The 13,532-nt window shown below is 39.1% G+C and overlaps 1 protein-coding gene across 1 annotated transcript in view; it reads left to right on the plus strand.

Moving 5' to 3' along the window:
• Positions 1–13,532, plus strand: part of lrp1aa (low density lipoprotein receptor-related protein 1Aa) — a 106,127-nt gene that overhangs the window by 47,668 nt on the left and 44,927 nt on the right. Inside the window, exons 20-31 of the mRNA XM_043251829.1 lie at positions 574–741; positions 1,882–2,064; positions 2,466–2,663; positions 2,738–2,983; positions 3,794–3,991; positions 4,209–4,413; positions 5,029–5,193; positions 6,318–6,562; positions 8,129–8,260; positions 8,999–9,226; positions 10,186–10,360; positions 11,333–11,427. Coding sequence (XP_043107764.1) covers positions 574–741; positions 1,882–2,064; positions 2,466–2,663; positions 2,738–2,983; positions 3,794–3,991; positions 4,209–4,413; positions 5,029–5,193; positions 6,318–6,562; positions 8,129–8,260; positions 8,999–9,226; positions 10,186–10,360; positions 11,333–11,427 — 2,238 coding nt within the window. The remainder of the gene's footprint in view (positions 1–573; positions 742–1,881; positions 2,065–2,465; positions 2,664–2,737; positions 2,984–3,793; positions 3,992–4,208; positions 4,414–5,028; positions 5,194–6,317; positions 6,563–8,128; positions 8,261–8,998; positions 9,227–10,185; positions 10,361–11,332; positions 11,428–13,532) is intronic.

Raw genomic sequence — 13,532 nt, forward strand, 5'->3', positions numbered from 1 at the left:
ATGCAGTTTCTGTGATGTTTATTATTCATTTTCTATTGTTGCAAATTGTAAACTGTGAAAAATGTGTCTAATTGCCACATTTACACTGTATTGATGTGAAGTACTCATATTTCAGCCTATATTTTGCTTGTATATTTGTATTATAAATGGATCGTATTAAGCTTTAGCCTTGTTCGTTGTCGGCTGCTACTTTAATGTTAGTGCAGTTTTAAAAGTAGCCTATAACATAATATAATTCTTCTTGAACGATTGGAACTAGTTTCTGTCAAAAGTTTGGACACACCTTTTCTACATCTTTGTTATTATAAAATCTAATTAGTTAATGTAAAAGAAATGCATCTGATGGCAATTTCTGTTCATTCTCATAACATTGTGAGGGATGCATTTAAACAGTTTTGGGATCCCAAGTATCTGTCGGCAAAACGTTTCAATGAAGAAAGTTTATTATGCTCATGAGAAACATAACTTTAATTAAGCTTGTTCAAACCTTTGACCGCTGATGTACTTTAAAACGTGGCTTACTTTATATTTTGGATGATGATAGCATATATTTGGCCATTTAACCTCTTGCAGACAATGACTGTGGCGACAACAGTGACGAAGCTGGCTGCAGTCATTCATGCTCCAGCGCTCAGTTCAAATGTAACAGCGGTCGCTGTATACCTGACTACTGGACGTGTGACGGAGACAACGACTGCGGGGACTACAGCGACGAGACCCATGCCAACTGCACTAACCAAGGTGAGTTTATGACACTATTTCTTGCCACAACTTGTCATGTAGACAAGAAACTTGTGCAACAATCTTCATGCAACATCAGTGTGTTAAAGTAGAAGTGGAAAACATTATTAAAGTTCTGCTTTTGGTTCGGCTGCCAAACGAAACTCCTACTTTAGCAAACTGTTTAGAAAGAGTCAACTCTTATAAACTAACTCCAGGCACAAAAAATATACACCAGATTTATGAAACAGCCATATACCTCTATTAGACTTTGATTTAGTGCTTGTCATCGTCTTACGTTTTTACTATTACAAATCACGTGTTAATTAATGAGGAATCCTTGCATTTATATACACCACAGCTATTTTTACCCAAATATATACTTCTCTTTCTCATGGGGATAAACATGTCTTTGCCAGCGGCTCAGTTAGCTCCAGACTTAGATATGGGGCACATTACAGGGTGACGATGAATTTAAAAACGGATTAATTCAAATAAATCCCACCTCACACAACCACAACAATAACAGTTTCATTTGCCTTCGGAGAAGTCACAGTGTTCAGCTTTGTTCATTTAGGGTATACTAACTTTTATCCAACATGGAGAATATAACAATGCAAGTGTGGCATACTGAAGAGACCATGACATGAGCAGTCGCACAATACATGTGAGATAAAGAAAAGTGAAGGCTAAGACAGGGATGTTAATGTAATGTGGAAATAGTAGGAAAATGCACTAGTATTGTAGAACTCAAATCTTACTTTGATACTGTAATCATTAAATGTTACCCCAAAGCTCACTTCTTGTTTCAGTATTTTTTAAAGTGTTAAATTGCTAGCTAGCTAGGAAGATGTGGGGCTCCGTCTTCACAAAGTTGGAGGTGGAAATGGCATTCAAACTAGAGTACTGCTAGGAAAATCAGTTTGGCCGAATATGTCCGTTTGATTTGGTGTATTGATAAAAGGAGAGGGCCTAGCACCGAACCCTGAAGTACACCCATGGTTTTTCATGTTATTTAAACACTCCTTCCCCACAGGTTAAACTATGCTATCGGGAATCTTTTGCAGAGTGTGTACTGAGGAACTTAGGGATTTTTTGGTTGTTTATACTACATATATTACCGCACAATCTCTGTTTAATTCCTCATTTTCCTCTCGGCAGCTACCCGTCCTCCCGGGGGCTGTCACACAGACGAGTTCCAGTGTCGTGTGGATGGGCTGTGTATTCCCCACCGCTGGCGGTGTGACGGAGACACTGACTGCATGGATCTGAGCGATGAGAAGAACTGCGAGGGTGTAACACACATGTGTGATCCAGCAGTGAAGTTTGGCTGCAGGGATTCTGGTAATGATGAGGAAATTATACATTGTATGTTTTCAATTTAATGGTCTGATGTTCTCAGAAGAATCAGAAAACTGGTTCTGTCTTATCTTGACGTTCAGCGATCCATAAATAGATTGAGTTTACGTGTGAATGGGTCATAATCATCACAATCTTGTTCGTTTTAATTAAATGCAAAGTATCTCAGTAAACAAGTGAGGTCAGTGCTTTCTTGGGTCTTTCAATGCTTGCTTGGGTTTTCGGTTTATAACAGCGATGTTTTATTTATATATTTATTTTTATCTAAATAATTGATAATAATTTAAATAAAAAGCATGATTGACCTTATAATGTTTGAATATGACATCTCGTCCGTTCCCTACTTTCACGTTAACGGACGTATTTTGTGTGTGTTTGTTGCGTAGCACGTTGTATCAGTAAGGCTTGGGTATGTGATGGTGACAGCGATTGTGAAGATAACTCTGATGAAGATAACTGTGAGGCTCTGGTGTGTAAACTCTCCCATCACGTGTGTGCTAATGACACCAGCATTTGTCTGCCTGCTGAGAAACTGTGTGATGGCAAGGATGACTGTCCTGATGGCTCTGATGAGAAACTCTGTGGTAAGATTCATCACCGTTACATGAGGCTCGGTGCCGCCTAAGAAGATATTTATTGAGATGTTCATTGTTTCTAGATCTGTGTTCTCTGGACAATGGGGGCTGCAGTCATAACTGTACAGTGGCCCCGGGTGAGGGCATTCTGTGCTCGTGCCCACTGGGAATGGAACTGGGCACTGACAACAAGACGTGTCAGATCCAGGGCTTCTGTGCCAAACACCTGAAGTGCAGCCAGCGCTGTGAACAGGACAAGTTTAATGTGAAGTGTTCCTGCTATGATGGCTGGGCCCTCGAACCTGACATGGAGAGCTGCCGGAGCACAGGTAAACTACTAAAGGACATTTTGAACTGCTGTATATAAACTAATAAACATATTTGTCAGACTTGCATAAGTCTTACAGGTTTATTAGTTTGGATGGGTGTCGAAATGGATATTTTTCTTTTAGCTTTTAGAATCCCACCCTTTTTTCTGCCATAAGCACTGATGTCGGAAAATAAGATTTTGAAATTGTTTTGGATTAAAATAGTTTGACTGTATATTCCAAATTATATCCACATCAGATAAAAAAGAATCGGTAAAGGCTGGCGGAAAAACTAGGCTCGATATGAAAACGGTTGTCATTCACAAAGTTAACAGTAATGTGCACCGGAGCACCCGCTCATATCAAGTGGTTTTCTGTAAAATCATTGCAGCTGGAGTCCTTGAAAGAAGGTTTTGGTTTAAGAGTTGGTGTGTGACACAACGTATGCAGAAAATGACGGGGAACTGCTCAGCAGCAGAATAGGTGGTTTATTTTTGTAATGAAAGAATGCAAATGGCAGAAGAAGGAGGCGGGGTTGAAGATTTACTCTGACAGGAAGAGGCACAGCAGCCCACTCAGCCAATCAAACGATGAATTATGGATTGCTGGACGTGTCTTACATTCCTTTCAGAAATAAAAATATTGTAGATAAACAGAGGTAACGTCACTGGCATGTATGGGATTGCCAGTCTCGCATCGTTTTGAAGATTTTTTAGACATGTTGTGGAACGGATGACGTTAGAAAATATCAGAGCGTTTGCCCAGTTGAGCACCTTACTTTAGTGAGTCATAAGTTATGGCATTCTTTAAGTGAGTTCATTGTTTTTCCAGATCCATTTAAACCTTTCATCATCTTCTCCAACCGCCATGAGATCCGACGGATTGATCTTCACAAAGGAGAGTTCAGTGTGCTGGTGCCAGGCCTGAGGAACACCATCGCACTTGACTTCCACCTCAATGAGAGCTCACTCTACTGGACTGATGTCGTTGAGGACAAAATCTACCGTGGAAAGCTGTCAGAGAATGGTGGTGAGTTCTGTGTGTGTGTATATATAATTTATGAATCTCAGGACTTTTAATACCTACAAGATGAATTCAGACAATGAACACACAAATATCATATCATATGGGCCTTTTCAGTTAACTAATAGTTAAAAATAAATAAATGAAATGTTACCATACATCCTTTTTTTTGCGTGTGTGTGTGTTTTCCTCTCCTTCCTTCATTTTTTATTTCACACAGCAGCACTGACAAGTTTTGACGTGGTGATTCAGTATGGATTAGCTACTCCTGAGGGTCTGGCTGTGGACTGGATCGCTGGAAACATCTACTGGGTGGAGAGTAACCTCGATCAGATCGAAGTGGCCAAACTGGACGGGACGATGCGCACCACTCTACTAGCTGGAGATGTGGAGCATCCGCGGGCCATCGCCCTGGACCCCAGGGAGGGGTGAGATACCCATCGTTGCTTCTGAAGCTCTTATTGAGCCTCTTCAGGATAACGTGTTTTGTAAACTGCATGATTGTAATATTGCTTATGTACAGATATGGGAAGAAGGAGGCCAAACTTAAACATGAACTTTAATTACAAGCTCATAACAAACAAAACAAGCGGGAGATATAGTCTCCCAGGCTTTGACCTCGCTTTTCTTCCCGAGCTGCTCCATTTATATTAATTTAGATTTCATTTTTAGGTTAACTTTCGGTTTAGGTAAATTTATATGCTTGTCATATTTAATATTGTATTTTTTTATTGATTTCTGTATTATTCTGTATATATGGTTCATTATGCAACTCTGCTTAATATTTGTACTTTTAAGTTTTTTATATTATTTCATGTTCTTACTGATCTGTTTGATTTCTGAGAGTGTTTCAAGTACCCTTAAAGGAACAGTTCACCCAAGAATGAAAATGAAAATCATTTATTCATCCTTATGTTGTTCCAAATACAAAACAAATTCTAAAGATGTCTATGTCGATGCTTTTCCAAATAGCAAAAGAATGCAGGTATAAAGAATGCTTGGACAAAAACACTTTTGCAATCTGCAATGTTTTTGTTCTGTAGAATCCTATTCTGGACAGACTGGGACGCCACCATGCCCAGGATAGAGGCTGCATCCATGAGTGGACATGGCAGACGCACCATCCATAAGGAGACGGGCAGTGGAGGATGGCCCAACGGACTGACTGTGGACTATCTGGAGCGCCGCATTCTATGGATAGATGCCAGGTAACGCTTGACTCATAAAGATACACAATGCAGCTAAATTCAACAGTCAGTTTGCTTTTAGTACTTAGTCCTGTTCTTTACACTTGCAACTGAGTCATTTGCGGCAGTAAATTACCACTTTCTTCAACTGAATTTACTTTAAAATGCAGGTGGCTACAAGTACATTTGCAGAAATTCTATGTAGGTACATCTTGATTTTGTGGACAGAAAATAGCAAATAATTGCAAGCCTTTAGCCTTTAGCCCTAGTTTCTTGTTCCTGTTCCCATTGAGTTCTGTTTGTTTCACCTGTGTTCCCCTAATCATCCTCATTTAGTCGTTACTTTAGCCCTGTATTTTAACATCATTTTGTGTCTCCTGCATTTCCTATGTTTCCTTTCCTTCCCTGTGACAACCTGCACCTGCTTACTTTATTAACTACATAAACTGGATTGCTCTATGTGCCAAGCTCATAAAGTACTTAATATACAATGTTTGTAATAAGTTAACGAGGCAACACTTCTAGAGTGTTCTTTGCAAAATAGCCCTGTCCTTGGCCTCTGTACTATTACTTGGGTCAAAAATAGCAAATTCCTAATGAGTGAGATGGAAAAACATTTCTAGAATTACAAAGGTATCAGTCATCGCAGAGAGTGAATTCTATTTTGTATACATACTGAAATCTATTTTAGGGGTGTCACTCCCATAATTAAATGTGGTTTCAATTCCTAAAACCTTATAGTGTGTACAAGGCCAATATGGTGTATGGACAAGGACCAATGGTAGTTGGTCCTAGATTCAAAATTCAAGATTTTATTTGTCACATACAATTTGTACAAGTACAACTTGTAGTGAAATGTTATTCTGGTACATTCCAAGAACAAACCAAACAGTTCTTTCATGTTCAGTCCCACTCTTGGTTCCAGCTCCAGCACACCTTTCTAGTTTGTAGTGATCCTGATGAACTTAAATGGTCGGATCAGGCATGCTGGAACGCTGCTGGAAATGGCTAGACACTTTAGGATTGGAATTTAAAATTTTGTTATTTGGCTAAAATCAACCTAATATCAGAGAGTCGCTTCATTTTGTGCTTCCTATCAGAAATGAGTGACCATAGAAGTTAATTACGCATGTCTTGTGTCTCAGATCTGATGCAATCTATTCAGCCAAGTATGACGGGTCGGGATTGATCGAGGTGCTCAGGGGACATGAGTATCTCTCGCATCCGTTCGCTGTGACGATGTATGGCGGAGAGGTTTACTGGACAGACTGGCGCACAAACACACTGGCCAAGGCCAACAAATGGACAGGAAACAATGTCACTGTGGTTCAGAGAACAAACACACAACCTTTCGATCTTCAGGTGTACCACCCATCTAGACAACCGCAAGGTAATCTTCAAACTTTAATGTTACTGATTCCTATTTTTTTATGGCAATGGAAAACACTAGTATCAGTTACCTTAGGTTATTATAATCTAGTACGTTAGTGTATAGTACAACCACAGGGTCTTTTCGTAAAGAGTAACTGATTCAAAACGCTTGATTCTAATGTTCTTTCCCCAGAACCAGTTAAATGCAAACCTCGCCTCATAAACAGTTCTGAAGATTACATTGGCTTACAAGTGCTGAATGTCATAAAAGTGAAACAAATGCTAACTCATATGCTTAATCTTAGCCTAGCATTGGTAGCATCTTAGATACCTTTTGTGATTTCTGAATACATGAAGTGTAAAGTATTTTTCCAGCATGATTGAGACATGAATCCGCCTGTGGGGTCGGGTTTGACCTTAAAGGAATAGTTCACCCAAAAATGAAAATTCTGTCACCCTTCACTCACACTTGAGCAGGTCTAAATCTGTATGAAATTCTTTGTTCTACTTAACACAAAGAAAGATATATTGAAGAAAGTTTGTATCAGGCTGGTTTGGGTCACCATTGACTTCCATAATAGGGAAAAAAAATCAATGGTGACCCAAACCAGTCTGATAAACTGAAATTTTCTTCAACACATCGTTCTTTGTGTTCACCAGAAAAAAGAATTTCGTACAGATTTGGACCTGCTCAAGGGTGAGTGAAGGATGACAGAATTTCCATGTTCCTAAGCTAACAGCAGTTGTCTAAGACACATTAAACATATTGGGTAACTTTGTGCATTGAAAATTGAGCTCGTCACGATGCACTATGTGGTCATTTTTGCATTTGGATACATTGCAAGTATGGAAATATTATGAAACATTTGGATTTGTGACAAATGAGAGAGCTAGGATACACAAGCACGAAGCTTCATTTCATGTGCAAGCTTTCAGCAGTTTTCTTTTAAACACCCCAAAATTGATTCCAGATTCCATACTGATTTCAGTGTTAACGTGGGCGTCAATCTGAACCACATCCTTGTTGTCTGCACATCACAGATCATTTCGTGAGTTTTATTGTTGAGTACATTTTAATTGCTTGATTAATTGTTGAGTAAACTTTCATTTTGTGAAAGATCGCAGGTCAAGTTGAGGGAGGAGCCAGTCTGCTTGATAGACGCATGTGATGATGGTGTTTGGCGCTTAATGAAGCAGCTTGTGAATAAACTTGTCATGATAGTTTAGCTCAGCGACTTATAGAGGCAGACATCTGTTTATTCATGTCTGACAGGAGCAGACACACAGAATGAATTGGTTTGGACATGCTTTCAGAGAATCCGCTATCTGCTTTGAACCCATAACCTCCGGATTTCGTATTCTTACTTACTTTTTCATCATTCTTCCTACCCTTAACAAACAACGCAGATGTAGATCACGAATCATATGCAAATGCAGATAAACTTAAAATAGCCAAATTAATCTGCATTATTCTATCATTGGTTCCTGTCTCAGCTGGTTTGGCTTCTCGGTGGTGGCCAATAAATTTGCAGGAGGTAATGATGCACTAAAGCTCCATACTTCACCGCCTCTCGTCTCTCTCCAGCTCCGAACCCGTGTGCTGCTAACGGTGGTTTGGGCCCATGCTCTCACCTGTGCTTGATCAACTACAATCAGACGTTCTCCTGTGCCTGCCCACACCTCATGAGACTGAGCGAGGACAACCACACCTGCTACGGTATGAACTACAGCTTGTCAGGATCTACAAATCAAAATGAAACTGAAATTATAGAAAGAAAAGCTATTTCAAAATATATTAAAAGCTATTATGGTAGTATATAAATGACACTAATATGAGGCTGAATAATAATAATCAAACTGTGACATAGTCCACATGAACACAACCACGAGAGGCAAAACACGAATCTCCAGGCAACCCTGACCAAAAACATCAACAGTTCACAAACCATGACTGTAAATCCACAGAGAAATCAGGGATAATTAACTACAGGTGTGGCAACCAGACAAATAAGAAAGAAATCCAAAGAAAAAAAAACACACACTCAAAGGAAGAACAGAGATAATGGAAACTGGCAATACATTTCAACATAAAAGTCCTTTACCAAACAACAGACACAGTCCCTGGAATGTGGTTTGGAGAAATTTTCTCATCGATTTTTGCTTTAGAAAGCCATTTATAAGAATGTAAGTTTGAACTCTTAAAAGAAAGGTCATTTATCTCTGCTGCCCCATTTTAAAACTCCAACCACACCCTTAGAAATTCTATGGGTGTATATCTTATTAACACGGGATAATGTACTTTGAATTATGCCCTAAACATAACAAAATGCAATGTAATTTTAATCCAGAAGATTATCAGTCCTGTGGGTCAAGAGTTCTTTTTCTTTACCTTATGTCTGGTTTGCTCTCTCTCTCTTTTCTGGCTCCTTGACGTGTGTCTCTGCGTCTCTTCTAGAGTCACGTCAGTTCCTGCTGTATGCCCGTCAGATTGAGATAAGAGGAGTGGACATCTATAATCCATACTACAACTACATCATCTCCTTCACCGTCCCTGACATCGACAACGTCACGGTTGTGGATTACGACGCTCTGGAGAAGCGCATCTATTGGTCTGATGTTCGGACTCAGACCATCAAGAGAGCCTTCATCAACGGCACAGGAATAGAGACGGTGGTGTCTGCAGGTAGAAATACTTCATGAAACAAAGAAAATTCAAATGGTCAAAAGTCGCAAACACATTTGTGATGCAAAAAATATCTTTAATATCTTTATTAAATCATCCTCAGAAATAAAATATATTAAGCAGCACAAACTTTGGTAATAATCAGAAATGTTTCTTGATCAGCAAATCAGTATATTAGTATTTAATATTTATTAACATCACAGGGATAAATTATAATTTACTATTTATTTGCATAGAATTATTATTAAAAAATAATAATAATAATTATTATTATTAATAAATCATTTTATTATTATTTTTCAATATTTCACAATTTTACAATTTTTCAAATGTTTAAAACCAAAGAATGTCTTACTAAATCTTAAGAAAATTTACTTTTGACAAAGTCAGGTTTAAAGTTAAAATTTCAAAGTACTGTACTGGTTATGATTTTTTGTTCATGGAGTGCAAGTCACTATTGTGTTTGACCCCCTGAATTTCATTATATGGACAAAAATAGTTGACCTGTTATTTAAATCATCATATTTTTTTCATTCTGAAAAGGAACAGATTTACATGAGTGTAAACAAATGATGACAGAATTTCATTTTCTGAGTTCAGTTCATAATTTACACGAGGCCTCCGAATATCAGGATGTTGTTGTTTAAGTCTCATGTTATTGTGTGTATGAGAATCTCCGTCATCGTTTACAGTGCAGAAGTGCTGTCGTGTTTACAGTCAAGTGTGTTTTTAGTGAGTGCTGTTTAAGTAAAATTAGCACAGCCCTCAAAACCAAATTACAGACATGTTGGGTTTTATGATGAAATAATGAGTCACACTTTACCATCCGTCTTTCTCTTCATCCAGATGTTTATCCCTGTGGAAATGCAATAAATGTTTAGATTTATTTGTCTGATTAGATCGATGCAAAGGAATTAATATCTGGAAATGGTTCTTTTGTGTGTCTTGCGTGTGATCAGATATTCCCAACGCACATGGTCTGGCGGTGGACTGGGTGTCACGTAATCTCTTCTGGACCAGCTATGACGGCAATAAGAAACAGATCAACGTGGCCAGACTGGATGGCTCCTTCAAGAACGCTGTTATTCAGGGCCTGGACAAACCCCACTGCCTCGTGCTGCATCCCATACTGGGGTGAGGCCACACGGGCCACAAACACTAGTGACATTTACCCCAGAATGCATCTGACCTCCTAAAGGCAGGAAAAAGATGCAAAACAGGATGCGACCACATGCACTCTGGTTGTGTCTTACTGGAGGACGAAATGACAGAGAAAGTTTCCATTCGATTGTTTATTTTGCATGAAAAATTGAAAAAATATATCTAATATGCAGCAAAAAGACATGTTAAGAAAATTAAGAGGCTTTTCGCATGAGGTTATAAAAGGAACGCTCCACTGTTTTTTGGAAGTGGGCTCGTTCTCCAACTCTCCCAGAGTTAATAAGTTGAGTTTTACCGTTTTGGAATCTATTCAGCCGATCTCCAAACTCTTCTGTAGTTTACTAAGGTTGGATATCGCTGCAACCGAATGAGAGTATAGTTCCTAATCATATCAGCCTAGAAAATAGCAACTTTTGATTTTCTTAGTACACTATATAACTACAGAGGAATCAAGTTTTAAATATTGAAACTTTTTGGTCATTTTTGGACGCGATGCTACTGGTCTAATTGGCTTCAGTGATCTATGCTAAGCTATGCTAAATGTGCTATTGACCCAGAGATCGGCTGAATGGATTCAAAAACGGTAAAACTGGACTTATTAACTCTGGGGGAGTTGGAGAATGAGCTAATTTCCAAAGAAAGCGGAGTGCTCCTTTAAATGTGGCCCATACCTGAAAGTGATCTGTACAGGAGACTCTCACAAACAAACACCTGATGTAAACTATTCGTTAACTTAAATAATTCATTTAAAATTATTTGTTCACTGATTCGTTTGCAGTAGAAACTCCACCGCAGCACTTTCACTTTGAAGCACTTTAAATAATTAATATTTAATAGTCGCGTAAGGCCATATTGTGATTTAAATTTTATTCTGGTTAATTAAGTTGAATGTTTGGTGAAGACATATAACCAGCTTGACGTTCTTATTTTCTTTTTTATATCCAGGAAACTGTACTGGACTGATGGAAATAACATCAGCATGGCCAACACCGACGGCACAAACCGTACTCTGATCTTCACCAATCAGAAAGGACCAGTGGGTGAGTGACAGCTGAGACAGAAGGGACTGTCCTGTGGGTCATTTCCCTCTGGGGCTCATTCAGGCACAAAAAGCCTATTGCAGGATTGCGCTGCGTTGTATAACTAATCAGATGGATACATTGCTTATGGGGATCATATTAAAATCCTCCTCCTAATTTTCATTTCCTTCTAAGACAACAACAACAATTTACCAACGTGAGAGGATCAGATGATTCAGGGTATTACATTTTGTTTTTGGCTTTTAATATATGAAATGTTGAGCTGACAGGAAGCAATGGGTGGAGAGACTGGAACAGGATCAGAAAAGGATTTCAAACTGGGAATTTAGGTCGCTCAAATCATCCACAAGAGTTTATTTTATTTTATTTTATTACATAAAGTTTGGATTGGTTCTGTTCTGGGCAAGAAGTCCCTGTGCATCCATGCAGTGACAACCCCCCAAAAACAAAACCATATGCCCCGACACAAACTGATAGCAAAATGTCTATTTTGGCAAAACCCGCACAACCTGTAGCAACAAACATGTTGCCTTTAACAGATGGCCTAATGAATATGTTGCCAATACCATAAAAGCTTAAGCAACAGTTTTCAATAACTACAGCTTTAAGAACAAGCATGTTCTGAATAATGACCAGATTGAATAATGACTTAGATAGGTGTTGTATTTCTATAGGTAGATGGGGATCAGATGGGAGTCAGCTGATGCGAGCTTGTCTAACGTGACTTGCCAGAACTAACGTTTCCATTGATTTTATTTCAGCAAGCCTTGTTTTGGAGTCTCCAAGATGGCGGTCTTTTCTTATAGTGTACTATATATCTAAATGGCGATTAAAAAAAGTATTTATGTGTAAATTGTATAATTTATCATGCATTCAATTTAGAATGATGTGTAATGCATAAAATATTATTATTGCATAATGAATATCCTTAAATGAATACATTTAAAGGTGCAATAGGTGACAGTCTACTTGTATTGTTATGCTGGTTAAGTGGTCTAAGAAATGTTTGTCCAATCAAAACACTAGGTCAGAGCGTTTTAAATGGTTTTCCTTCTTGCCAGGCAACATATGTATGTTGAATGTTGCTCAGCAGTGAATGACACGTGATGCAGTCCAGTGGTTTCCAATTCCAGTCCTCGTTCTCTCCCAGCTCTGCATATTTTGCTTAATTAACCCACCTTATTCAGATAACCAGCTCATGAGAAGTGAGCTACGCGCATGAACTGTGCTCTGATTGACATGATCCCTGCACAGGGTTCTCTGCTTCCTAATCCGTCATAGTTTGCTTCACTATGGAACATTCATTCACAGATTTCACCGTTCACCGTCTTCACGTACAGATAAAACTTACTCCACTTTGCAGCCTAACCTTAGCATTTTTCAAGATCTCCTACTGCACCTTTAATAGGTAATAATCATTTTTCAAGTTAAGTTGGGGCCTTGCCTAATTGGGCAAGCAGACTAAATCATTATTGTTGAGCTCCATATCTAATCTCAAAAAAACCCCAACAATATTCCAGTACTAGTTGTCCCAATCACCTGTCACCGCTTCATTATATTTCCCAGCACCCTTCCTGACTCCCCTTCACACACACCTGCCTTCACCTCAGCAGGGTCTGCATCACACACTTGATGACTGTGTGGCCTCCGGATACCTATGCCACAGAGACTGATCAAATCTTCTGTTCCCGTGGTTCCTTCATCACCGCCACGGTGGTCGAGACTAATGCCTGTATTCCTGTATTCTCTGTGTTCCTATCTCCCTTGTTATGTACAGGGGGGCTTTATCTATAAATACAGACGGCCTTCTGCTGGGGGAAGGGGAGTATTGTCACTTGTAACCTCTGCACTACATTTCCCAGCACTTCTTCTGGCTCCCACCTGCGCTGACTCCGATAATCACTGTCAACTGCACTTCATTCGCCTCATTACTTCAACCCTATATATGTCTGCAGCACAGTCTATGATTGCCTGGTCTGTGACTAGGACTACTCCTGTTACTCCTGCTCTCCTGGATTCTCACCTCGTGGATTCTTCCTCATCTCCAAAGCTCCAGACTCCTTCTCTAGTCTCCAGTTTGCCTATTAAGACCTGCAGGAGGAAAA

The sequence above is a fragment of the Puntigrus tetrazona genome, chromosome 11, assembly GCF_018831695.1.
Source record: "Puntigrus tetrazona isolate hp1 chromosome 11, ASM1883169v1, whole genome shotgun sequence".
Classification (NCBI taxonomy): Eukaryota; Metazoa; Chordata; class Actinopteri; order Cypriniformes; family Cyprinidae; genus Puntigrus; species Puntigrus tetrazona.